We start from the raw sequence: 27,385 nt of genomic DNA, 5'->3' as shown, positions 1-27,385 counted from the left end.
ATATCAGTCAAGTGTTCTGGCCAGTAATAACAAAACAGGTCTGGCAACCAATGCTTTGACGTTTGTCTTCATCAGTTTGATATACAAAACTGGTGTGTATAGCTTCAACTACGATGTAAAAAAAGAGCTGTTATTTTCTTTACATTGAAAAATGCTATGAAAATAATAAATCATGGCAGGTAAGAGCATTTTGTGAGATGGCAAAACTCCCTCCCTCCCTATTCAATCCACTGAATAGAAAAATGGGCTCTTCATACTAAACCAGTTTTGTCAGCTTTTTTGCCCAGCAAAAAAACCCCAATCTATTTACATATTGCTTTTTTCCCAGGGGTACTCCAGATAAACCGAACTGGAACTAAAAGATTAAAAACAACAACAACAAAAAAAGATACCCACTGTATGCAGCATCTGCTGAGGTGTATTTAATGTTTATATTTACAATAAATAAGATAGAACTGACTCCTTTAACTAATCTAGAACTGCTGTAATCAGCTAATCCATTGGTTAGCAAAAACATGAAGTTTCACAAGTGAACACAAGCGACTATTTCCAGGGCCAGACAGTCCCCTCACTGGCTCTCCGTGGGATCCCCGTCACTCTTGAAGAGCAGGTACAGTACAGTAAGTGACTCAGGCGACCAGGAGATGCGAGGGGATGAGACTGCAGGAGTATTTTTTGTTGGCAAGATGCAGAGAGTATTGAGTCCTCCTTCTGTGTTAAAAAATGTGTTTCTGACACTCCGGATTGTTCTGGATGTATTCCTCTGATATGTTAATGATCTCCAGCATTTTGATTGCCTCTCCAGGTTATTCCACACAAAGCTGATGCATTTTATCCCAAGGCAAGATTTTAGGGGAATGAAATTTTAACTCAAAATGTCATTTTAAATCTAAATCTTGTCACACAAAAAGCTATTTACAGGAATGAGTGGCCTTGCGTGGGTAGGGCTGCCCTTGTAGAGCAGGAGGGAGCCCAGGCACAATGTACCAGAGGGGCTGCCCCCAGGATACTGCTCACATGTAGCAGGGAGCTCCCTGGATCAAGTACCCCAGGAAAACATGGACTGTACTGTACATGTCAACAGCATTGACATTTTCAGGTCAGTTCAAATGTATTGATTATAAATACTATGGTGACATTCTGATTAAGGGGTATCTCAGTCATGAAGCAACTCCCTTTTGTTCTCTGGCACCGCCAAGCAAAGTGTCCAAGGGGCACGCAACAATGAAAAAGGCTGACGTATAACTTTATGGAGACAGAGCAGGTGATTAATGTTAGCGTCAGATCGATGGTCAGCTGGATCGATGAACTTCAAGTCACAGTTACCTGCATTAACGCTATGGGGAAAAGGCATCCTGTGTGATAAAGACACACAAGGTTGAATCACATGTGTACTGGATGCTCCCAGGACACAACCTGCATCAGCCCAACCGATCAGTCAGGACTTGATGAAAAGTAGGTCATCCTCAGTCACAATCTTTCCAATACTTTCAGCGCAGTGCCTCAGAGAACGATCTGGACTGCACTTAGCACAGAGATGTCACTGTATGCTCTGTACAGCTCATACAGAAATGAGATCAAATTATCAAAGAGAACCTCCCATCATTTCAGTTGTTACAAATCCTGGTTGCAGATCCTTCTTGCCTCAGAAACATTTTTTTCATGTTGTCAGGATAGTCTGAATAATTATGGCACTAATTAATAAGAAACTTTATTTATATTGAGCCTGTCATGCTCTGTGCAGCTCAAGGTGCTTACAAAAAACATACAGCACATTTAAAATGCAGAGAAAATGATTAAATGCTGAAAAAATATACAAACTATAAAAATGATACAGACCAAAAAAAAACATGTCACATTTTAAAGCAGCAGAACAAAATCACATTCAAACATATCACAACTATATATATAAAATTATAGGTATCTTAAAAAGCATTAGTACAATTGTGCATAATAAAAATGGCAAAGGTGCTGAGAACAAAAACTCCCGAAGACCTAAAAGACAAAATCTGTTTTCATTGTTGATCGGAGCCACATCAATGGCAATCCCAAACTATAGTTTCTGTAGCTGTATTTCAGAAAATATTTTTCCTTGTCTTCTCTCATTGAGAATTTAAATGAAAATGCCTTTGGAGTCACAAATAAAACCCAGGGTAAACTGTAAAGCACTGCAGTTTTTCATACGGCAATACGAGGTTAATGTTTTATTATTGTATGCCTGCTAGAATACCCTGCTACAAAACCAACTACAATGACCCTAGAATGAGAATGACATCTGGAGCAGTTATGTCTAAAGGCTGTTTTGGCTTCGTGTCTTAACACAAGCTAAAGGCTGCTACCATTTTCAAATGGAATTAAAATAAGGCCAACACTTTTAAACATCAAGATTAAAAACAGAAAGCTGGTCAGAAAAAATATCAATACAGTTATTAGGATCTGCAATAGACTTAACAATGTGTTAATGACTGATATGTACAATGCAGTTCACTCTTCTTGTCTTGAGATTCCACACATTTTTATATCAAAACAGGTTATGGTGTCCTCGTATGATTATGAATTGCAGCGTCATTATTTGCAAATATCTCTGAATCTCATGTGTATATGTTAAACAAACAGGATAAATAAAGATGTATCCTGTCAAAGTGCAAGTAATTTTAATCTCACAACAACAACAAAACACTTTTCTCCATTACACAACCTTGCTGTATTGCATTCTATTAATATATTCTTTGCAACTCAGTTCCTTCTTTTATCACTGGTGATAATCTTCAAGAAAGGAGATTAGTCCAACTGTGGATAGTACAGGATTGTCTTGCGTCTTGCTGTCTGGTGCAGGAAAGATCACTGTGGGAACTCTCAATGTGGGCTGTCTCATCCAGTTCCTGAAGAGCTCCTCCCCCAAACTTAAGAGATATTCCCTTCAAGGCTCACCAGCTGAAGGAAAAAGGTATGGTCTATGATCTCACAAATGCCTCTGAGCCTGTCTTGTGAATATAAAGGCCCCAGGATTAGTCACCATTTTTCTGTTGCTTCATAATGTTATGTAATGAACAGATTCTCAGTAACTGAACAATCACAAGCCCCTTTAAAGCACAGGGGACTTGTGCTTTAAAGACTTCACCAAGCCTTGCCCCAAAACGGATCTCCTTCAGAGATTCTACATCTGAATACCAACAAGATCCCAGCTGGAGTGTGGCTAAAATATCAAGTTATCTAATCTCAGTCAGATCCAGTCCAAGACTAAGACCACCCTGGATTCAATCATTAACATCCCACATGCTGTCTGATGATGCTGTAACGTGTTTGGAGCTTCAGGAAATCATCAATATCATACACGAAAATGGCATTGATGCTTAACACTCTGAAGACTAAGGTCATCCATCAACAAGCTCTCAATGAGCAGCCCAGTTCTGGCAATTCAGATTCATAGGAAGATTCTTGGAAGTGTTCATTATTCCCTGTATCTTGGAAGTCATCTTTCACAGTTACAGCATTACCTCAAATGTTCAAATGCAGCCTTTGATCAATCAAGATGTAATCCCCACTCTACTGAGACATGGACAACACACACCTCAGAAGCCACCTTAGAGCACAGAAGAAGTATTATCACTGTTCCCCGACCTTTTAAATATAGGCAGAAGATAGATGAACCAATTTTAGCATCCTCTCCAAAAGAAACATGATAAGCATCGAAGCAACACTCATCCAACATCAACATCTTTCATCTCATGACTCATAAAGCAAGTGTTTTCCCGGCTCTGACATATTTTCTCAAAAGGAGAGCAAAGAAAATGCTTTAAACATGTTCTCAAGGTAAACATGAAAAAGTGCAAGACAGACAGGAACTCTTAGAAGCCTATGCCTCAGATGGAGAAAGTGTATGTCACAAGGGACTCAACTCTTCAAAGACATGCACTGACCATGGGAGACAGAAACATGAGAAAGGCAGAAACAGTATGGTGTGGACCAGAAAGACCAATAAGCTGGGACCTGCATTCCACCTGGAAACACATGCCCCAAAAGCAGCAGGGCTTCAGTCTGCTGGCTGGTCTTCATCAGCCAATTTTAGACTCAGAGATAAGACAATCATGAAGGACAATCACCCCAAACTATAAGGGACGCAGAAGGCAGAAATAGTACTATTTACATTTTAAACAGTGTTCAGCTTCATGTAAAGTCAAGTCATAAGCCCTTCCTGTGCCAGATATTTGGCAATTGAGTATTAAAATCCCCCAGCTGTCTCAACTAGAGGCTGCTTAGGGCTATGCATCAACTGTTCGGCGGTGTTCTTCTTTTCAAATTCTGCATGAATTACAGTAAGTCTATATATTTGGATTATGCACAATTTATTTTTTTAAATAATTTTCGCTTCAATTCAATTAGAATTATAATGGAACGTGTGTATTAATTGATTAATTGTATTTGATTCACAAATTACATTACTAATAAATATGGTTATTTTTCCTTATTTCATTATCCTTCACAAGGTGTTAGGGAAATTTTTCAATGACTTGATTTTGACAGTATCATATTGCAAACTGATACTGAACTCTTTGATCTGTATTTTCTTCACATTTTCTCAGATTTTTTGGGATGTTTTGAAAATATGATGACATCCATTAGGCACGACAGTTGCATTTTGTGCAAATAAGATATATATCTTAGATTACCCACTAAACTCTCGACAAAAAGGAAAAGCTAACTTGTTAAAAAAATGACAGATCTGTACCATAAATCTGGCTTTTGTGAATGAAAGTACAGTATTATTCATTAAAGATTACTTTTAAAGTTAAAAATATCATTCATGTAACCCATTTCCAGCAATAATATATTTCAGTGCTGAAGACCTTAGATTAAAGCATGCATTTAAATGGAAATTTAAGCAGACCCATCACATTCTGAACAGCATGGGGGATAATTTGTAGCAGGGATGTCAAGTATCTTCCATCAATAACCAGTAATAGAATGGAGCAGGAGTGACAGGTGTGGACTAAAGACGTGAAGGGAATCGGGCACCCTCTTCTGGTAGAAAGTCACATTACACTTCAACAACATGCCACGGTAAAGAAACAGAAAAACAAAACATTCCTGGGTTTTATTGCCTTTTGTGCAATATATTGCAGTTAATCAATTGCCATTTAAACATTAGTACTTTTACATTTGAGCTTTGAGAACAAGTTTGAAGTTTTAGTTCTCATTGTAAATAGAAGGCATTTGATGATGACAGCAGCAAAACCACATATCGTGGTCTTAGCATGTCACCTTAAATTTTCACATTTTAGTGGCTTGTTGCTCAGTCCTACAGATGGAACCCCTACGCGGTCCTGGATGTTTGAGTGGTCCTGTTTCAGGGCTGTCTGTATGGTCCACAGTTCAATAATTCCCCACTTGGGGTATCCGGGCACAAAGCCAGTTGCTCTTCAACTTATCTCCTCAGTTACCAGCTATTCTTACAGGTGAATTCATCTCTTATCTCCAATTTACAACATTCACTCATGTTTGTGGTTTCTCTGTTTCACAGTTATATAAAAAAGAGATATTGGTGCTTTCAACTCAGCTTAGTTAAATCATTGTTATCTATACCAGACAGTCCTGTTTAGCCAGGGACACAGGTCCCCAGGTTAATTAAAACTCAGTTGCACCTCTGCCACCAGTTTGACACCTGCCCATCTACCAAGATTTTAGGACAGAAACACTCAAGAACACCTATGACATCTTGTCTTTCTGCACTCAGAAAAACCCTCCTACCCTTCTACAGCCTGGCTGCTCTTGTACACCTCCCTATTAAGTCAAGGGCATCAGAGACAATCATAACTGCTCCTCTTCCTCCTGTGGAATCCCAGTCCCTCAGGGTGCCAATCATTTAATTAGGCCAGGTGGGCCTAGTTTGAACCCAGCTGCCTCCTTACTAGGTGTGTTTAAAGCAAAGCTACCTCTCACTATCTCACACATATTCTAGATTTACTTTTGTTTGGGGAGTTTTAGTTATTAAACTGGATTTGGAAGAAAGTTCTTTGGTTTCCTGTTTTAGACTTATGGACTCTCAAAAGTGCAATGTAATATTTAGATTTTGATCACTAGTAAAATACAAAATAAAAATACAATTTTGGAAAAAAAAAGCGAGGTAATTTACTGATTTTTTTAATGTCAGAAATGAATCTACATAGGTGATATAAGAACCTAAAACAATTGTAGAGAGTATAATTAAATGAAAGAAATCTAAAATGTTCTAAAAATTTTACACATAGTTTAGCACAGTAATTTAATTGAGGCAGGAAATCCACTTTTATAGAGATTGTGTTGTCCTCATTTTTCATTGTTTCTCATTATCTAAAATAAAGGAAAACATGCATTACCTTTAATGAAACAGAGCTCTCTAGTCAAAAGCAACAACCTAAATTTCAGAGCAGTGGAACACCAGTATTTATCTTTTGGGTTTCCCAACAAAAGGAACTGTACTTCATAATACTACAAATACTTTTTAATGCCATCTTGTGGTCAGAAACGGATTAAACCTTACATTTGTAGTTTTTTACTTTGACAACAGAAAGCATTGATGGGCAGAAACAAAATATGAAGGTTCATATAGATAAGTAATAAAACGTAACTTGGCCTAAAAGTTATCTGCAGGCAGGATACAACGGACCAAACTCATACCCACAAATGACAGTCATATTCTGTTTTATGTTTTCAGAACTTACCTATGTGCAATCATCTTTGTAAGGAAGGGCCAGACATCTATTAGTGTCCACCTTACAAAACAGAGAACATGATCATTTAGTCAATATTTAGAAGAATAAAAGTTAGATTTCTATAAGACAAGGCTATGAAGTGAAGGCCTGTGCAATATTCCAGGTGTACTGTACATCTAGGTGGGGCTGCACACTGGTGGTGGTGGAGGGGATCCCCATTACCTATAAATCTCTTTGAGTGGAGTGTCCAGAAAAGCACTAAGTGTAAGGAACTATTATTATTATTATTATTGTTATTATTATTATTGTTATTATTATTATATTATCAGCTAGTCTATGGGGTACAGACATATTCCAAATAGACTTGTAGGGCATAACATCAGATAACAAAAGGTTTTTCTTATTTAAAAATTTCTAACCTGTGATAGAAGCAGCTTTCAATAGACAGAAAAATCAATTTTGTTCTTACATGGATATAAACAAATGCCATACACATTAATGTTACACATTAATGTTAAATAATTTAAAGTACTCTCCCTGTAAGTAATATTTAATTTAAAAACATTTAATTATATATTATTTATAAGTGTTCAATGCTGTTAAAACCAATCAATTACTTTAAATGTGTAGTCATATGTACAGTACACTCCTGTTAAACTAATAAATAACTTCCTAAAGACAGTCTGTCTTTTCTGGATTTCTTGTGTATTATATTTGTCTGTCAGGTGACTCCTGAACAAAAAGGTTGAGTTACAGTTCTTGTTTTTAAAGGTTTGCTCTTGAGCCAAACCAAAACCACCAGCTAAAATTCCTCTTTGTACTGTACATCACAAAACAGACAGAGCACTGTACTTAAATACTGATCCATACATTGACTCTGGGGTTCTCCTTCGCCTCGACCACAATGTTTGTTGCTGCAGGGCCATAGGCTTTTCTGACTCGTGCATAGTTGGCTCTGATTTGTATTTTCTGCTTATGTTCTGGAAAATATACAAAAATGTATATAAACAGAAGCACATGAAAACCATAGACTCATTTAGGTTTCATTTGTGAAGCAATAGGAATTTACAAACAACCTTTTAATTTACAACCCATTCATGTTCCTTTCCGTCTTCTGGCTACATTATGCATAAATATTTCACAGAAAGGCGACTTTTATGCTAACAAATATCAACAGGTCTGTTTGTATGATAAACACCAGGTGCTGTGTAAACACAAACCCAGCATCATGAGGTTCATTTTTCAACTGGACACTGGACATTTCCATATGTTGCAGCTTAAGGTTGAATGTTCTTGTGAGAATACTGTAAGTTCTAAGAGAATGTATGTTCTGGAAAGCACCTTGGTCCACAGTCTCTGTTTCTGCTAAGGTATGAATCACTAAAATAACTTCAATTGACATCATTAAAATAACATCAGTTACATGGTGCAAGACTTCCTACCAATAGACAGATCTTTCATACAAAATGGATTTAAAGAAAGGAGTTCATTCATAATATTTGCACTCATAAACAATACCAACTGTAAGAGGGAATCCAGTAAGCTGTCACACATACCATATTCCTGTTCACTCATTGTCCTTTTTAGCATAGCCCTGCAGTTATTCCCTCACATTAACTCAAGATCAAAACCATATCTTCCTGGTAAGATTCCTTTTATTGTACTAAACCAGTATATACTGTAGGTATACTGTATGTAAATAACTAAAAGTATTATAAAAGGCTACACAGAAATCCTTTAGCTTGGACAAATCCAGCAATGTTACACATCTATAATCTAATACTATTTGTATAATACTTAGAGCACAAGCAATAAAAAACATAATTAATTATTTATTTAGAATATGTGATACTGTTCTTCCTGGAAAATTACAAGCACCAAACATTTATATAAGAATGGATTGTTTCTCATTGTTTTTCAAGACTATTACTCAGAGTTTGTAGTTGATTGAATACCTTCTAATTGTAGAACTACAAGCAAAGGCTCCAATAAAATGTCCATCCATCCATTTTCTAACTAGTTCTTCCTAGCCTGGGGGGAGCCAGAGCCTGTCCTGGCAAGCAGTGGGTGCAAGCCAGGGTACACCCTGGACAGGACACCAGACCGTAGCAGGGCAGACACACAGACACACACACTGACACCAGAAGCCAATTTTCCCAGAAGCCAGATTGTGTTTTGACAGTTGGAAGAAATCAGAGCACCCACATGAACACGTGGAAAACATACAAACTCCAACAAAATTCCAAATGATTTCATTATAATTCACTTTTGAACATGGTGGGTAGCTGTGTCAGCATGCGTAGGCTGCAAAGGAACAAGTAATTAAGAAGGCTCCACGGCCGAAACGTTGTGTTCTCTTTCTTCTTTTTTTCAGCATGGAATAAAGCTATTACTTGCACTTTTGAACATGTTGCCTCCAATAGATAAATGCAATTGAACAACGGATACCTGCCAGATTTAACAGTACATTATTTTAAATACTTTTGCTTAAGTAAACGATTATGCGCCATTTACTATAAAACCTGTTTTCTGTTAGCGACAATGGCTGGAATGGTGCAATAAGAGCTCCTATATCTCCCCTGAGATGCAGTCTCCCAGCTTCATGTTCACAGGGCGCACATTGTACATGCTAATAAAGTGCTCTCAAGAGTCAATGTTAGAAATATTTTCTGACACAATTCATCAAAGAAGATAACATTTTCCAGCCTGACCTCTGCCAATACAAGGAGAATTCTACATCAGTCAGAGTGATTTCGACCACCAAGCTGATTGAATTGTCTGTAAATGACAGAGGTGCACTGCGGGGGACTGATAGATAAGTCTGACCTTTAGTGCTTATGAAAGTTTCTCCTGAAGATACGCAGATCAGTGCATCTCTTTCAATTTCATCCCAAGTCGTTAGGTGTTTGCCATCCGGAGTGTAAAGGATCACAGCAGGATGGATCAAGTTTAATTTGGATGTAGAATTAGCCAGCAGCTGAAAAGCAGTAGATCAGCAATTACTGATCAGGTGCATCACACAAGCAAGTACCTGGAATGCCACTTAGAAGACTGTCTTTTATAGCAGCCCTTCTTTACAGTGGCTTTCTATACAACATTATAACGACTACTACACAGATTTTCAAGGTACTGTAATATACAGTACTATAACTACTAATAAAACATTCACTTTTTTAATCAAATTTGTGATTGTATGTCTTGCTTACTTTTTCACACTCTAAAACTCAGTTCAAGACAGCATATAATTACACCATATTTCTCTTTAGGGAAGCTACTAAATGTCTAACAGCACAAAGATGACTCTGATCTCAAGCCCTGTGATTTTCGTAAGTGATGAAACAAGAAAGAGAATCTGAATTAGAAATGTTGAAGGCCAGCTAGATACACAAAGTTGGAGATCCCAGTCAGTGATGTAATTAGGCTCGTCTGCAGAGACATGTACTGTATATTACTGTATAGTACGTTCATACTTAAAAACCATTTAGTTCTTTATGGACTACAACTAGCAAAGGAAAGTTCCAAGATAAAGGAGAATAAATCAGTACTTACTGAAAATACAATATCCTGTAACAAGCATTAAAAAGACTGATAAAACAAATCTGGTAAAATTGATAAGTAATGAAATAATCCAAAAAGACGATTTTAGCATGCATTAATCCACCTCACCTCTTCAATGTTTTTTCCCCAGACATAAGTGACCTGTTTAGGATCCCCATTTCTATAGATCAGCACTCTTTTAACATCAGGCTGGTCGTATAACTGTCTTGGGTCCTTGACTAGCTTATTCAGAAATGGTTTTCTGTTCTTTGCCTGCTTGGCCTTGACTTTTGAGAGCTGCACCTATTGAGGAAAACAAAACATGCAGAAATTTATTTGGGAAATAACTAAAAAAACACCTGGTTATTATAGGATCACTGAGTTTGCAAACAGGGACAGCAAGGATAGGTGTCTTATTTTTTAACATCTGTATTCATTACATCTGATGCTGAAAAGAAAAGAGACACATAACTGTGTGTACTTGCTGTGGAGCCCTACTGTACGTTATGCCACTTTTCTCTTCTTTTCAGCATGGAATAAACCTTTACTTGTGATGCAGCTGCCTGCTTGCACTGCTTCTGATGCCTTAGTATTGCAAAAGTCAGTCACTTACTGTTATCACATCTCTCAGATACATCATTCTTGACAAATGTTATGGTGATAACTAACCAGTTACCCTGGGAGTTTAGGTAAGAGTTAATAATAGGTTAACCTAATATATCTAGGTAAACCTCATAGGTAAACCTAGTAACCTCATCAATAGGTGTATGAATTGAGACCCTGGGTTGAATAGTTCCATGTGTCTGTGTACCTCTACATTTTGCACATCTTCCATCAACTTCACTTCCTCCTGGGATGCCTCTGTCCATCCGCCTTCAATGACAACTGGCTGGATGGGATTCTGAGTCGGTATCATGCTGGCTGGTTGCAAGCTGGTCATTCGCCTTCCTGTTGCAAAAATGACACTGGAAAAGGTAAAGACTCTGTCTACAGTATATGTCTGAGTCAGACTATAGTGGTGCAAAGCTGCTTTTAGGAGTGGTTGGCTGTTATAGGTGGGGATGAGAGGGACTATTTTGTTTCATTTCCATTTCTGGAATTGCTGGTTTTTTATATTTATTTTAAAAAGAAATTGGGTATCAAATGACATACTTTGGAAAAAGCTCAGACATTGTCAAGATGTAGTAAGGTTTAATAGACAGTTACAGGGAAGTGCTTTAATTTCTCTGTCTTTCAAATCCTCTGTACGTTTGGGATCTGACCTTGCAGGTGCCTCATTTTATGTCTTTTAATGACCAGATCAGCCAGGACCTTCTCCTTCTGCAGCCAGTTCTCCTTCTGCATTCTCTTCTTTCTGTGCAGAGCTAGAGGTAGAATTAATTAGAATACTCAACTGTTTTGCAAGGGTTTGCAAGGAATGGAAAATACATTCTGGAATAGAATTACACTGTTCAGCCACCAGTAGGGGCTGTATCTATATACAAATACCTGTACTGTACATTGTCAACTATTGGGGGTGTCTTTTTATCCTTGTTTTTATACAATCTAGGTATATTTTTTTCTTCAAAAAGGAGTGCTGCATGTTACTTAAATCCAGCTTCTTTTATAAAACAGAAAACAGTACAATCATGTTGTCAAAAATGTATCTTTCATAAACATTAGTGGCAAATTGTTCCATTTCACATACAAATATGGAAATGACGGTAAGGTAATAAAGGGACATTTATAACCTGAATGACTATATTAAACATGCTATGTACTCTGACTCTTTTATACTAAGCTGTAAGGAGACTCTGTGATGCTGGTTCTATACACCCACAGAAAAATACAGTCATTCCAGACTTGGAGAAATACTTGTCTCCTACAGTGGATATTGAATTATTTTTAAAATTTAATAAAATGTTCAAGCAGACAATAAAATAAATGCAAGTGATTTAGTAGGCCTTCTGAAATGTACAGTAATAAAAATAACTCAGAAATAAATGATTGAATTATTCTCTAATTGATGAACATGTTTGTACAGTGTAACACAGAATTACCATTACCTGCCAAATCGGCACTCACTAATAAAATTCAATTATTAATGGGCCTTGTGCAGGAGAAGCATGAAATCTTCTATTTATTAGTGTTCACTCAGCACTCAGCTCTTCTCCTGTAATCCTTATATATTTTAGCATTCAGGCCAGACTGAATAAATCCTAGTTGAGTTTATCTGATTACAAAGCGATCCACATGGGGTTTATTACTAATTTCCTTGACACATCTGTAAGCTAAGACACACTACAATGGATAGTAGTTCTCCTCACTGCAGAGCACAACTTGCTTGTCATGCCCTGTGCTTTCACTGATTTCAGATATGGCAGTCCTAAAATTTGTCAGTTGCTTTAGGGGCTACTTACTGTACATACATGGAAACAATAAGAGCAGATCCTAAAACTCAAGTGGAAACGGATCATTCCATTCTTTTCATGTAATTTATTACCATGAATCGGAAGAAACGGCTCCCCACAGGACACCCACACATCGATAGGGGTTCTTAAAATCAGAGACAGTAGGGTCTCATCTATATTGTCAAGGTCTTCTGCTGTCACCTGAGGAAAGAGCTCAACTCTGGAGCTGCCTTTCTCCTTCCCACTGGGCTTTGCACTCTCTGTGAGAAAAAGCACAAGTAAAGTTGTTTTATTTATAAACCACGTTGTGAACACAACGTTCTCAAAGGACAGGGAATGCCATAAACATGGATCTTTCTTGTCAGCAATAATGCAGACCGCTCTTGTAAACGTTCGAAAAGTAGAATCTCTGTTGCTGCTGTAACTCTTTGTGAAGTATTCCTTTAAGGATAGTGACCTTGTCTGCCTTGTCTGGGAGACCTGGTTACCATGGGGCTTCATCTAATAACTGGTGACTTTCAATCTAGGACACAGACCTAAACCTTGGCCAAACAATTAATTTTAACTTCAGTCCATTTTCTTGTACTGCACATTTAAAAAAAAAAGTAAAGATGAGCATTGCAAACATCACTTTTTTTGGCATTGAATTCTTCCCAAAATCTCACTGATCAAGTGAACTTGTTTGACTCACTTGTCAGGTCATCCGTATCCTCTGTGTTTACAGGGGAATCAGCCTCCTCTTTTTCATCTGTGCTGTCTTCTTGGAAGCACTCATTCACAGACCATGCCTTTAGCTGGGGTACTGTGAGAATCTGTGTTCCGTCCACCACATACAGCCTGGAGGCTGCCCTGGGCAGCTGAAGCTTATGTGTACACATTGAGAGCAGCTACACATAATGGAAGGTTAAAAAAACATGCATGAAAAAATGGCTTCAGAACAATACTGGAATTCATAAATCTATATAAAACATTAAGTTACAAATACATTGCAATTCAACCAGGTAAGAGCTCTGACAAAGTTGTGTCTTTTAAATCTACACTGGGCACTTTTAACTCAGGTAGCCTTGTCTTTTGACAGAGTGCACTAGCTCTGTGTTACTCACCATTGGCATTGTAGTGGCAGTTATTACCTGTCCACCCTCATTGCCATGCCCATTCCTGTAAGCCAAGATCTTCACAGGGTGGAGGGTCCTGGCTGTAGAAATCTCTTTAGCAATTGTCTGCACTGAAGTCTCTTTCCTTAAAGATTGCAACATCTCCTCCAAGTACTGCAGAGTGTTCTCTGCTTCTGACATAGAGAGGTCAGTCTGAAAGACATTCGTTTTAACCCTTCACCAGTGGCACTATATTTTAAATATACTGCAGAAATCCTACCTGAGAGCTGGCAGTCACAAATTAAGAATTTATTCATTTAAAGCAATTTCATTTTGTGATCAGCTACTTTCACTTGAATATTTCCGCTACTAATTGAATGAAACTAACTATACAGTACATAGAATTCTTATGCAAACATTGGACACAGGATGAAGAATGCAAGGATGAAACAGTTTAAACTCTGTTGTTCATACAATAATATTTTTTTCAGCTAAAATATTGCAAGGGGTTCTAAAATGTGCCTACTTTGGTGACACTCAGGCTTCTGAATGGGCCTGAGTGACCCAGCCCACTCTCCCTCTGACCAGTGGCGCAGCAGAACGATGAGTCAGGGGGCAGTATAGTCAAGATCCTTTTTCCTCTTAATGCCCTGGAGCATGCTGCACACACTGTAGTCTTTCCACTCTGACCCGGGAGTGTGAAGTAAGAGCCCTGTAAGAACCAGATTTCAATTAAAACAGGGCTCTCCAACCCTGGTCCTTCCAAGCTCAAGAACCGTAGGTTTAACAGGTAACTATTAAATCATCAGTTTCTGAAGACTAGGAACAATTTAAGAAGAGATAAGAATTCATGTGAAGAGTTAAGAAAGTTAAACAACATCATTGAATAAGTACAATTCACTTACTTGTGAAATAAAATGATTTAGAAATCATTCAGAATGTAAATCCATATATATCCACTCACAGCAGCAACTAAGGAGAGGCAGACATGCTCCACTGATCTACACAGTGGGTTCTCTTTCACACTCTGCAAGCTGCAGCCTGCTTCACAGGGGCATCAGCACCTGCCTCCTACCTGCTGATGGAGCTCCTCTGGGCCAGAGATGGAGTAAGTGCACACTGAGGCCTGATTGGCTGCTGTGATCTCCTGGTCGGTTTCCGTGGTATAGAAGGCACTCAACACCTTCAGTTCTGGGATCCAGTCCCATTTCTGATTGGCTGCTCCATAGCTGTAGGGTTTGTATTTCTGCAAGGCCCAGATTTAAACACAGACATGCAGCATTAAACTGTAAATCTAAATGCTTTAGAAGAATGCTTGAATGTTAAACATGACTTACTATATGTTCTAATTACTATCATACTGTATATTTGTATTTGACAAAAATGCTTTGAATAGCAAACTCATTTTTAGAGTTTCACTTAACAGTAGCATCAGAAAACCATTTAATATTCTGATGATTTTTATCCTCTGATTCCCCAACTTTGTTCATAACTATTAAGACATTATAGAGCCATAAGACAACCCCAGTGGGAAGAAAACAGTTTTAATCTATTTGGAGACATACAGTATGAATATTTATCCATCCATCCTTTTTCTAACCAATTAAACTAATTCAGGGTTGTGGGGGAGCCAGCAAGGGCAAAAGCCAAGGTACCAGTCCGCTGCAGGGGACACACAGACACAAACACACTTACACACATGCACACTCACCCACCAAGGCCAATTTTCCCAGAAGCCATACAAACTCCTGTGCAGATAGTACCTCAAGTCTTGAATTGAACTTTTGAATATTCAGACTTTGTGCAAATAGTTACCACTGGGCATCAGTAGTGATAAACGATGTAATGATGACTCAGTATTAAACTGGAAGGTTAAAATCATCCAGTTCCCTAACTGTCTACTTTTGGCTTTTATTTGTGCGAGTAAATTAAGTCTTTTCACCTGAAGCACAACTGAACATCCTGGGATTTGAACTCTGGATTCAGTGTCTCCGGGCTTTATCTTTGGCATAGAGACAGCTAACACTAGAGCTGGGTTACCCATCAGGTGAAAAGTCCTACACAAGTCATATGAGAAAAAGAACAGCAGTACTGGTTAGTAGCACATAATATACAAGAAGCATATCTCGTCAATAAAAGGGATTTTATTGGAGGGTTATATGTGGCGAGATCCTGCTTATTCAAAGGTGATTTCACAGAACGGAAAACACCGCTTCGGGAGTCTTTACCGGTCTTCCTCTCGGAGAATCCAGCGCTGATTGGTATCATTGGGGTTCTGCTGCACCAGCCGGATGGGGATCCCCGGCTGGGCCCCCTCTCCCTGCACCCCCAGAGCCAGACCAGGCGACCCGCAGCACACAAACTGCCCACCGCAGAAACTAAACTGTTGCCGCTGCGTCCGCGGTGTTCGCGTATGTTTTGGTTGCAGCCTAGAAATCAATGAAGATCAAAGTGAATATTGCACTGTGCGCTACCACATTGCTCCACACTGAGCAAGGCCAAACTTAACATGATAATAAGAAGCAGCAACATTAAATTGCTATCATGTAAACAAAACAAACAAGATTCTTTGTCTACAGTATTAGCCTTACTGATACTGGTAGTATCAGCCTTACTGATACTGGTATCTCCCCTGATGTACGGTAATATGACTCAGTATGAATTCCTTGCTTATGTAGCTATTTAAAACAAATGCCTATGTTATTGAATTCAAAATGACCAGTGTAGTAAGAAAATTTGGAAAGAAATCAAATAAAAGCTTATCATCTGACAGTTGTAGTTTAAAACAAACAAATGAAATGAAAACTTTGCAAGCTTGCTACCTGTGCTTCATGTTAGCTTTCTCATCCTCAGATCCATTTGCCTTTTCTTCAGGGTATTCAGGTTCTTTTTGCCATGAATACTTGAAAACTGAGCGACTTTCTTCAAGTTTTCGGTGGGCCTTAGTATGTGAGTCTTCCCTGGACAAGAATAAGAACAATAAAAAGATTAGCCTTTGAGAGTATTCTTCCTTGGGTTTTTAACTATTTTCTTATATACAGTCTTTTGGATGAATTTTTTAACAATATAAATTATAAATTTCTTTGGGTATTAGCCTGCATTCACTTAAAGAGACTGCAAACTCACGGAAACTCATTCACGACATCTTCACTGGTCTTTTTATCTCCCATCTCCTCCGTATGGTGTACATCAGTCGACTCCTCTTGGTCCTTGTTATCCAATTCCACACAGCATTCTGCCACAGTGAGCTGTGATCCCTCCATCACCTCTCCTGCCACCTCCAGAACAAGGTCTGAGGAATACAGGAACACCCCAAGCTTGTAAAAATGTTAAAAAACAAAATACACAGTACAAATGATCAGAATTTACTTACAGGTTTCTGTAAAATAAAAGAGCTAGAGATTTTAAGCACATCTTGTAGTGGGTTTTGCAAAACTTGCCTTAAATCTGAATGTTAGTGAACAAGGTTGTGCAGGCACTGCTTCTCAAACCTTTGACCTTGCTTTCAGCAGCATGAGGGCTTCCTAGGAACTGTGGCAGGCAGTCTGAATATACCCACCATGTTGCTTGCGCATGGCACAGTAGTTGCGGATCACAGCCACATCTGATTCCAGGCTGTTTAAGATCAAGCGTTTCTCCTGCTCTTTCCGGGTCAGCTGAGGATCAATCCATTGTTCTCCACAAGAAACATAAACCTGGAAAACAAGATATACGGTAGATAAAAACCAACAGTGTTCTACTTTAAAAAGTACACGCCTTCTTCCACAGAAAAACGACCCCTTGAGTTACTAATGCATACCACATAGTCATCAATTTTTATACATGAGCTATTGCATATTTATCATCTTTTGATTCACTGTCTATAAAACTGTAATTTTCTAAGTAATGCATTACCCCAGATCTGAGGAACAAGCAGAACTGGCACAGTAACAACACTCCATGCACTCTATTAAATATTATTACTATATTTGTTATTTATAGCATATAAAGGCACCAAGCTTTGTCAATAGTGAAGATCAGGCCACGAAATTATTTGGAACCCATAGCAAAATACTAAACTACTTATTGTGGTAGGGATCACAATAACAGTGAGTAATTTTAAAATAACAAATGATAGAAAGCCAAACTATATTGCACTGTTGACAGACTTAAAGTATTCAGTGTTATTTGTTTTAATTATACTATTTTAATCACCAGTTGGTCTCTTCGTAGATCTTTGAGTAAAGAAATCTCCTTCCCATCCTTGTCAAACAGCTTCCGAGCTGCAAATGGCAAATTCAGCAACACAGTACATCTGCAAAAGAGAAAAGCAGTCAAGTAAACATATGTCAAGCTTCAACATGGGAATAAATTGGTACACCTGACAGGCCTATGGAATTATCGCTGATTTTGTGCGGTTTGCCAGTGTTCATGAAGTGGTGACCTAGGACTCATGCAGTTATGTTGAGAGCTGTATGCTGTAATTATACTCTTTTGTGTTAAGGACCAGAAAATTTAGGGTGTCAGCAGAAATTATAGGTGATGTGGTTTTGCTTATTTAGAATTGGATGGATGAGAAAAAAAGTTTCCTTTCCTTCTGCAGTGTTGGAAAAAAAATACTTTAAAAATCTGATACAGTATCAGCAAACCACAGAAATAGCTAAATAGAAAATATATTACGGAAAAAAACAAAAATAACACCATATACTGTATAATATTATGTGCCCATGTGTTTCATACAGACTTAAGGTACAGCATAAGGAAAGTCTTCAAAAAATATTACAGCCATTTTCAGTTTAATAAATACTAAAATTAAAGACTAGATTAGTGTTATGCTATAAAATTCTAAACTATAAAGACCAGTAAGCATTAATTACAGTAATATTTTAATAATTGCAAGTCTTTTCTGCAAACTAATTAAATGTTAACGTCCAAAAGTAGCTGTACCCAGATTGTTCTGAGAAATATAAGTCTTCATTAAACATTTTTTATATATTGTCATTACCTTTCAAGAAACTGCTGAAGCTCTAGCCTATGAATTTTTATTGAACCATCATCTTCCAAAGCAAGGCAATTCGGCCTGTCCTTTGGGACTTTCTGCTTCTTTGAACTGGTCGCAGAATTCCTGCTGTGAGAACAGTTTCATTGTGATGATTTTTTTTCCAGCTTAGTTACCAAATAAAAATGAGAATTTATATTTGTATTTAAGGAATCTATTCATCTGTCACATGTCTTCATGATACATACAACGTGCCTATACAGTACGTATATATGTAGATGTTTGTCAAAACAAAGAGAAAATGAAATAAGATTTATGTTCCTTGACTGGCAGGGTGCTCTGAACTGGCTGAAGAACATGGCAGGTCATGGTGGTTGAAATGCACAGATTTTGAAAAGCCACAAGAGTGAAGGCTTCATAAAGGAAAATAAGGTTGAAAAGCTGATCAAGAAATTCAGGACCACTGATTTAGGAACACAATTCTAGAAAAGTTAAGCAGGATATATTCTACATACAAAAAGGAGGAATGACTTAAGCAAGGCAATTCTAAGTAGCCATCTCATAGTAAGCAACACCTAATATTGCAGACAATACATATTTAAAGGTAAACCAGTATTTTAGGTTATTTAATTTTAATGCTATTGTGATGCTTATATTTTGGTTCTCTGACTATGTGCTAACCTTAAAACTTACCCACACAGCAATTTTAAAAAACATACCCATAAGCAATATGCTCAAAGCAGAAAACGATATTAAATGTACAGGATGTGAACTTCAACCAATACCAAAGTGTCTAAGAACACTATATATACATATAAAAGTGTCAAACAGAAGACAAGCGGAATTTGCTCATGTGTGAATTTCAATGGTTTAGCTTTATTTACTTTGCACCAAAATGGACTTTTTGGCATAGCAGAGTGAGTTAATTAGAAATTACAAATGAAATGTATGCATCAAAGATTTCAATTTCAGGCTTGACTTTACCTGAAAGATTAATTTTGGGCATTTGCATTTTTCTTCACTGCTCAGTGGACAGTGTAACGTCATGCTGCTCATCATTCAAAAATGTCTGATGTGCAAATATCTATAGAAGGCGCTTAATGAATTTAGATACTACATATCATGAAAATGTTAAAATTCCAGAGTGTCAGCATTTAGGATAACAAAAGAGAGACTTACAGATTTCAACTAACACTGTGCTATTTGAAGTTTTCACTCTATTGTACAATACTTTGAGTGTTACACCTTAAACAGGTAAACTATCAATCTGTAAGTTTTGTAAGTTCTCTTGTCTAGTTGTGACACGTATAAAAATGTAGATGTAAGCACTAAACCCGTGCAAAGAATAATCAAAAAGGAACTACAGAATGATTTAAAAATGCAACACGTGCATAATTCAATCTTCATTGTTGGTGCAGAGGTTGTGTTTTTGAATCTTAGAAAGGAGAAAGAAGTGAAAGAAGTTTGAGAATTGGTTGATCTGTACTGGTTTCTGAGCATGTTGGTGATGTCTGGTCCTGTAACGGTGATGGCCTTTGTTTCCTCTCTCTCTCCATTCTTCAGGACTCTCAGCCTCACAGGCAGGTACGACTTCTGCCTCCTGCTGGGCGGGTTTGTCAGTGGAGGAGCATTAGGTATCAGAAACCCTTCAAGGGGCCAGTTGAAATCCTGGATTTTATTGGACACACAAATAAGAAGAATGCAATCTGAAACTGTACTTAGATTTATACCATAGTACTGTAGGTTTTAATTTGAACAACACTTGATGAACACATTTTCTGTACAATATATTGTATGTAGAACAGTTAGGTTGTAAAACTGTTACCTCAAATTCAATTCCTCAAATTCTCAAAAGCAGCAATTCTCAATTTTTAAATACTTTTAAAATAACATGCATTTTAAAGACCTTTCTGTAAAATTAACATTTTTAAAAATGTTCTCCTCAGAAAAATTGTTTTGTTAAATTGTAAAATAAACTATTTCATTTTAAGTGGAGAGTTGTCGAGTGACAAAAATAAATCACTAGCCCTTTCTCCTTTCTCCAAACTGCCTATGTGAATCAAGAACAGAACCTGACATTTTTATGTTTTTACATATTTTTTTAATTGTAAATACTGATCATATGAAATACAGTTTTCTCAGAAACATTACAAAAAACAGAGCTGTTGCAATCATTATGCCAAGATGCTCTGCTTGGGTCAGGCTCTTTAGTATAATGATCTCAGGTAATATTAGACTGTCTGAATTCCATATTTATAATTGGACTGAACAACAAAATGGTTTAGGAGACGGATTTATCACCTGCTTTAACAAAACAGCACTGAGATGTTCTACATCTTCATTAATTTCTAACATCTTGTAAACATTCTGATTGTTTTCACCAGAAGAATGATTCTGCTTGTTAGCTTACCGATAGTTTCTGCTTCCTTGCCTCATCTATTACAAAATGACAGAGGAGTTGTGTTATGTAAATAACATGGATTATTTGTGACAGGATGTGCGTGTTCCCCGTTATAATAATGTGCTTCCACAGAGTACTTGTGTATTAATTCAAGGCAACATAAGGGCGCCTTGCGGTGGCATAAAGCCACAGATGAGGTGACCCCTTTTGTTAAAGAGCTGATAGCAAAAGCTTATAAGAAAGACGATACCCCGACTTTCAACAAGCGCTCGCTTACTAGGGTAAAAACATAGGACTTCAGTCCTGCTTTTCCAGCACTCTCTGCTGACAGTACCAACACCCCCATCACCCATTCCCCACTAGGTTTCACAGGAGGGTACCCACTGCCCTGTCCACGCTGGCTAATGCCACAAATACAGTCAGCTTCTGCCTTCATTTCATTTAATGCAAACACATTACTTGCTGGAGGCATTGCCTGGAACTCTCGATTTACACTGATTTAAAGAATTTCTCTTTAAATGCATGCAAGGTTTTGAAATGATTAATAAGCACAGACCACCAAGCTTGAAAAAAACGACAGCTCCGAGCGTTAACTGGGAGAGCTGCGGTTTCTTCCTGGGGCAAGGCAGGTGTACTGTAGTCGCCATGTTAGTGATCCAGAGCCCAGGACAGGAACAGTACCTCATTCAGCTCTCCATTCGGCAGCAGAGGCCACATGTACATGAGCTTGTTCCACTGTGGGTTCTCCACTTTCGAGTGCTTCCATTGACCTAGTTTGTGAATTCCCTCTTGTTTGATAGCCCATCTGAAAGACATAAAAAGGACAGTCATTGACAGTAATAAGCACAAAGCAATGTGCTGTAATTTATTTTTTTATGAATAAGAACTGAGATGATGTGACATGCTGTGACATATCGCTTTTTTCTTCACAATGTTTCAGTGTTCTGGAACAGCAAAGGTAGCACATGACAGGGAAGAGAGCTGTGAGTAGAAACCAGGGAAAAAGTGACAGACCATGATGTGGGAAACAATGAGACTGGGGGAAATGGTCATTTTCTTCTGGCTGCAGTGAAAGATCATGATTGTATCTGTACTTGTGACTTCTATCACTCACTGCTCAGTTGACTTGTCATGGCATTTAGTGCCTTGTGGCTTTTTTCTTTTTTTTACCACAAATTGTGATAAGTGAAAACATACTGTTTTAAAAACAACAAATACCTTTTAGACAACGTATTTGAGGTATTTGATTCATTCCTTCATTGTAATGGGTGATTATTAAACTGCAATTAATTAAATCCTATTCATCGTTATAGAATCTAATAATTTCTCTCATTGCTTTTGTGACTGTGGATTTCATAACTGATCTACAGTACAACTCAGAGACAATTAGAATACTGGCAATACTAAAGATAGCCATTAGGTGGCAGCCATACTCCATAAATTAGATCTGGTGTTCTGTTTTTTCCCTTCTGTTTATTTACAGCTGGCATCATAAGGACACTTCTTGGTAACATCCCAGTTTCTAAGACATCATGGAGACCCTGCTATGCTGAAAGGCACACAGCTGCATGGAAAATTCACAGCAGCTATCAAAACAATGCAGGAATGCTCTAAATTCAGAGCACTCTGAAACCATATGGGGCAAGGAAGATTACTTAATTTTTCCATGCAGTAAAATTTTAAGAGAAATTCACTCACTACACTTATAAAACAAATAGAAATGCTGCCACACAACATTGTTTACCTCTTCAAACGGTCTCAAAGGCTATGAATTCGGCTTTTAACAGTGCATATCCTATTGCTAAAATATTTTAATGACTTATTATTTTCACTATAGAACATCCTGGAATGCTAGGAAGAAGAATCACTCCAAAATATTCCTTTTTAAATATGAATTTAATATAGAAAACTATCTGTCTATGAAGTAACATCTACTTATTTTTCATTGCAGTGTTATCACTAATGACATCGACAACTCATACAAATATCCATCCATCCAGTTTCTCACTGTTTCATCCAATTCATGGCTGTGGGGGAGCCGGAGACTATCCTGGCACACAACGGGCGCAAGGTGGGAAATGCCCTGGACGGGAAACACACACACTCACACCAGGGGCAATATTCCCAGAGGCCAATTAACCTCCCAGTACGTGTCTGGACTGTAGGAGGAAACCGGAGCACCCGGCAAAAACGCTCACACAGGGAGAACATACAAACTCCACGCAAGTCTGGGACTGAACCCAGGGCCCCAGCACTGCGAGGCAGCAACCTGAAGCTCGCTGTTCACGTCCCTAGATATGTTCAGACAAGATTATCATGTTGACCTGTGAGTGGTAACAGACCTCTAATCTCTCTTAAGGAAGTATAGTTTCAGTTGTAAGGGTAATTTATGGTAGCCCTAAAACATCCATAATTGATGTTAAAAGTGGCCTAGTCAAAAATAAAATGGAAACTTCAATTTAAATTATATTAATTTCTAAATTTTTACATGTACAACAGAAGCAGACTGAAGTGGACGAAAATGTAGGCTAATACTACGTAGCAGGAAACAATACATAAAAACAGGGCTGCACCATCTGTTAGCCGAACTGCAGTGTTTATTAAGCTTTCACTTACTATATTATATCTATTATGAAATAAATCTCCATCCTGTCCTGCCAATTAAAAAATAATAACAAAAACTCCTCTATTTCTGAAGATGTATTTTAGTTTTCAAAATATCAGATAAACTATTTTGTCTTTGGTAGGAGCTTTTCTTACTAAAAATGTCAGACTTCTCCTGAGGCCTGCTCATATACCAGTAGGTCAAAGGCTGCAAGGGCTTGTGAAGGTTTTATTTTGTAGGGTTGTGCCAGCGTTCCAGTGAAATTTAGAAATTGTGGAGAATTCAAGAATCCTCTTCTGAAATGCTCAGACCCCAGCTACTCCACTTTTCCACAGTGAATTATATATTGCCAAATGTTAATGCCACTCAGTGTCAGGGTTCTAAAAGCATCTCGGGCCTCAGCTGAATATTTTTTCCATCCTTATTAATATTCCCATTTGAGAAACCATCCACAGCTGAGGCTATTAATGTTAATATGAAACATCTTCTCTAGCAGACATAGTAAAAACGGAAAGAGACATTTTAAACTAAGCCTTTAACATGTGACCTTTGGAGCCATTTAGATTTAAATTAGTTTTTCCTCTCATATTTTGGTTTCCATGAGATTCAAATTCAGGCCCCCAGAGCAAATTATGATTATTCCACCCAGTTAGATGTCTGCTACCAATGGCTATTCTTGTTAACACACCACACAAAAGTTTACTAAAAATAGTTGCCACCCAAATGTTTTTCATGTACACAAAGATGGTGTCTAAATTTGGAATCTAGGAGGACGTGCGGGATTAAATGAATGTTTCAGAGAGCCAGATATGAATAATTAAGGAAAACTCAAGCGGATGAAGGTAACGTCAGGTCTGCAGGAGTATACTAAATGAAATGCCTGTCAAAAGTCTCCTCATATGACAAAAGTGAATTTTAAGACTTTTTTTTCTTGGAAAAAATAAGACTCCAGAGAAAAACAGCTCCCTTACACCAAAAGCACAAGAGGAAAGATATGTAATTGCTGTATATGCTACAGAGAAACACTAAACTCTATCTTATTAAATGTGATAAATATTTCTTTAGCTAAAATATATTTGTTAATGATGCTTCTTCTGTGTTCTTTTTGAAGGGTTATACACCATAGCAAGCAATATTCCTGCCATTATATTCATCCCTAACAAACCTATACTCACCACAGATAAAGTTTGTAGACACGGATAATTTGTGTATGTACATTTTTATGTATGATTTTACAATGCCTCTAAAAACAAGAACCATATGTTTATGAAAAAAATGCTCATCACATTACCCCTTCCTCACAGGCAGCTAAAAATTAATAACAATTAAATTATATATATATATGCACACAGAAGAAATGTTTAAATATTTGCATGAACATGTATAAATAAAACATTTTTATACTTTCTTTTAGAACAATTGAATGCGGCAGGCATCATATATGCGATTAGTATGCTGACAAAGCATTTCTTACTGACCTACATTAACTGCTTTGTGTCGTGTAACCACTTAAGCCAAATATTTTAAATGCTCTTTAACATTCTAATAATGAAATAGTTCAACATAATTGTTTTTCCCCCTCTGTTTCTTGTTTCATCCTGAGATAGCTTTTAAATTACAGGCCTGTTTTTGTTGTATGACCAAAACAATTATGAAAGTAAAAAGAATTGTGTAATTAAAAGGTAATTTCTGCACATTAGATCATACATTTTTCAAAAGTGCTAGCCTTCATCTGCTAGATGTTTACTTTTCATCCTGCTTTTGCTGATGTACTATCCCATCAAGGCTGACATTTAAATGAGCGAGTATTCAACACAAATGTAATCATTGTACAGCATCCAATGTGGCACCATACTGTGATGATTGCTGCTGAGAGCCTTTAGCGGTCCCCCAAATGGGGGGAAAAACGAGACAAAATGTTATCAATTTACATTTTTCTGTGATTAACTTTTATGCAAAGGAGGGTCTGATCTTGCTCCTGTCTCACCTGAATCATGTGGATCATCAAAGACAAATTGAGCATTGCTTATTTAAGCGACAGGCTCTAAAATACCGTACAGCTGTGCTGCTGAAAGAAAAAGAGTGGGCCATGAACTTTTCTAATGCAACCCAGAGAAAAAACAACACCGTCTTCATGTGGTGCAGTAGCACATTGAAAACCACAAAGGACAACTGCACCCAGTCTTTTTAATTGTCAGTGGGATTAAAACACCGTTTAGCGGTTACAGTAAAAACGGGTTGGCATTAGTAAACACCAAGTAAATATTTCATACACATCTCCTGAAAAGCCATGCATGCCCAAGATTTTTCCCTGTGGCTGTGACTTCTAACACTTCCTCCACATCAGCAAGGCCTTAGCTGGCCAGAGCTGATAGCTTGAATTTCCTCTGCCAGAGGGCTGCTGTTCACCTCGGCTTGCAGCAGACGACTTTGCCGTTTGCGTTGCCGATCCAGAAACACACCGTAGCTGTAGCCCAAAGTCAGACCCCAACCTGACTGACGCAGCTGGTGTTCCAACTGACGACCTTAACATTTGGAAGGTTACTGCACTAAAATATCAGCCTTCCAAACTGGACGCGAAAAAACGGAGGCAAAAAACCTGAATTAAAGAGCTTTTATTTGCTGTTGTACATGGGGTGAACATTAACCAGTTTAAAAACTCATTACAATCCTTATTGTCCTTTGTATGTACATGCATTTTTTCACACAAGAGCGTGATAACGAAGCACGGTTAAGACAGAGTCCTGGTTCAGAGGAGAGAAAACGTAATAAATGAGCCATAGGAGACATTGCTATTTCACGTCCAAATTATATTTAAAGATACATTGAGTTTAATGTTCATCTGTTCACTAATAATGTTTTATTACCACTTTTAATACATTTCAATAGAATTTCCTCATTCTTTTGAAAATTGCTGCAGAACTGCTTTGGGGTTTTACTGTATTGGGTTGCACTACTGTTTTTTTTACCAGCTCATAAATGAATTTTTATGTGAGCAACAATAATAAAAACAATTATCTCACTTTCAAAAACAGTTTAAGGAAATTTACAGAAAGATAAAAGGAACAAGGCAGACCTCTTAGACCATACAGTATATTGGAAAACTCAATAATATACTGAGTGTACAATGTGGAAAAAAAAGAGAAAAAATAATACTTTGTTATATATATATATGTATTTCAAAACTACAGAAATGAAATAAATGATCCTGGCCCAATTTAAGTCACGCAATTCAATTACCTTTGCAGAGAAACAAAGGGCATTTGTTGTACACTATAACAATGACAAGGTTAGATGTCCTCCATCATATCTATTTCAAAGGTTAATAATTCTCTGAATTACAGGATAAATCAATTTTGTTTAATCTAATCTTCTTCTTAACACTGCTTCCTACTACTTATTTTCAGATTCAGATCTGCCATGAAAATAAAATCTAAAATTAATCTACATATGAAGAAAATGTGTACTAGATATTCCCATGTGGAACTCTAAGCTACAAAGAGGTATTTCAAAGAAAAGCCCTCAAGTGGCATAACCTTGTACTACATACACACACGTTTGACTGCCCCTGTCTCATAAATACTGATGTTGATCAACTCTGCTTGGTCATTGATTAAATTAATAATTTCTCAGTTTTGACAGTTTTAAGGACACATTTCGAAAGCAAATAATTGTTGAAAAAAGCATA

At 37.5% G+C, this 27,385-nt stretch overlaps 1 protein-coding gene across 5 annotated transcripts in view; it reads right to left on the bottom strand.

Moving 5' to 3' along the window:
• Positions 1-27,385, bottom strand: part of LOC148645638 (doublecortin domain-containing protein 1-like) — a 108,762-nt gene that overhangs the window by 6,202 nt on the left and 75,175 nt on the right. For 2 of the 5 annotated variants that reach the window (XM_088611144.1, XM_088611148.1), the window contains 21 exons: positions 21,774-21,897; positions 20,178-20,359; positions 18,698-18,820; positions 17,908-18,007; positions 17,273-17,408; positions 16,840-17,005; positions 16,536-16,673; positions 15,942-16,142; positions 15,656-15,770; positions 14,789-14,959; positions 14,240-14,425; positions 13,723-13,926; positions 13,311-13,506; positions 12,712-12,879; positions 11,492-11,593; positions 11,041-11,177; positions 10,359-10,532; positions 9,519-9,669; positions 7,563-7,672; positions 6,702-6,752; positions 6,122-6,330 (listed from right to left, as the gene is read on the bottom strand). In XM_088611144.1, coding sequence (XP_088467270.1) covers positions 6,702-6,752; positions 7,563-7,672; positions 9,519-9,669; positions 10,359-10,532; positions 11,041-11,177; positions 11,492-11,593; positions 12,712-12,879; positions 13,311-13,506; positions 13,723-13,926; positions 14,240-14,425; positions 14,789-14,959; positions 15,656-15,770; positions 15,942-16,142; positions 16,536-16,673; positions 16,840-17,005; positions 17,273-17,408; positions 17,908-18,007; positions 18,698-18,820; positions 20,178-20,359; positions 21,774-21,897 — 2,935 coding nt within the window. In that variant the 3' untranslated portion in view covers positions 6,122-6,330. Of the gene's footprint in view, positions 1-1,698; positions 2,935-6,121; positions 6,331-6,701; positions 6,753-7,562; positions 7,673-9,518; positions 9,670-10,358; positions 10,533-11,040; positions 11,178-11,491; positions 11,594-12,711; positions 12,880-13,310; positions 13,507-13,722; positions 13,927-14,239; positions 14,426-14,788; positions 14,960-15,655; positions 15,771-15,941; positions 16,143-16,535; positions 16,674-16,839; positions 17,006-17,272; positions 17,409-17,907; positions 18,008-18,697; positions 18,821-20,177; positions 20,360-21,773; positions 21,898-27,385 lie in introns of those variants that run through there. The other 3 variants (XM_088611145.1, XM_088611147.1, XM_088611146.1) reach the window with 3 other exon arrangements.

The sequence above is a fragment of the Lepisosteus platostomus genome, chromosome 18 (assembly GCF_059453375.1).
Source record: "Lepisosteus platostomus isolate fLepPlt1 chromosome 18, fLepPlt1.hap1, whole genome shotgun sequence".
NCBI lineage: Eukaryota > Metazoa > Chordata > Actinopteri > Semionotiformes > Lepisosteidae > Lepisosteus > Lepisosteus platostomus.
The sequence above is the reverse complement of the archived record's forward strand: the minus strand, read 5'-3'. Positions and strand labels throughout refer to the sequence as shown.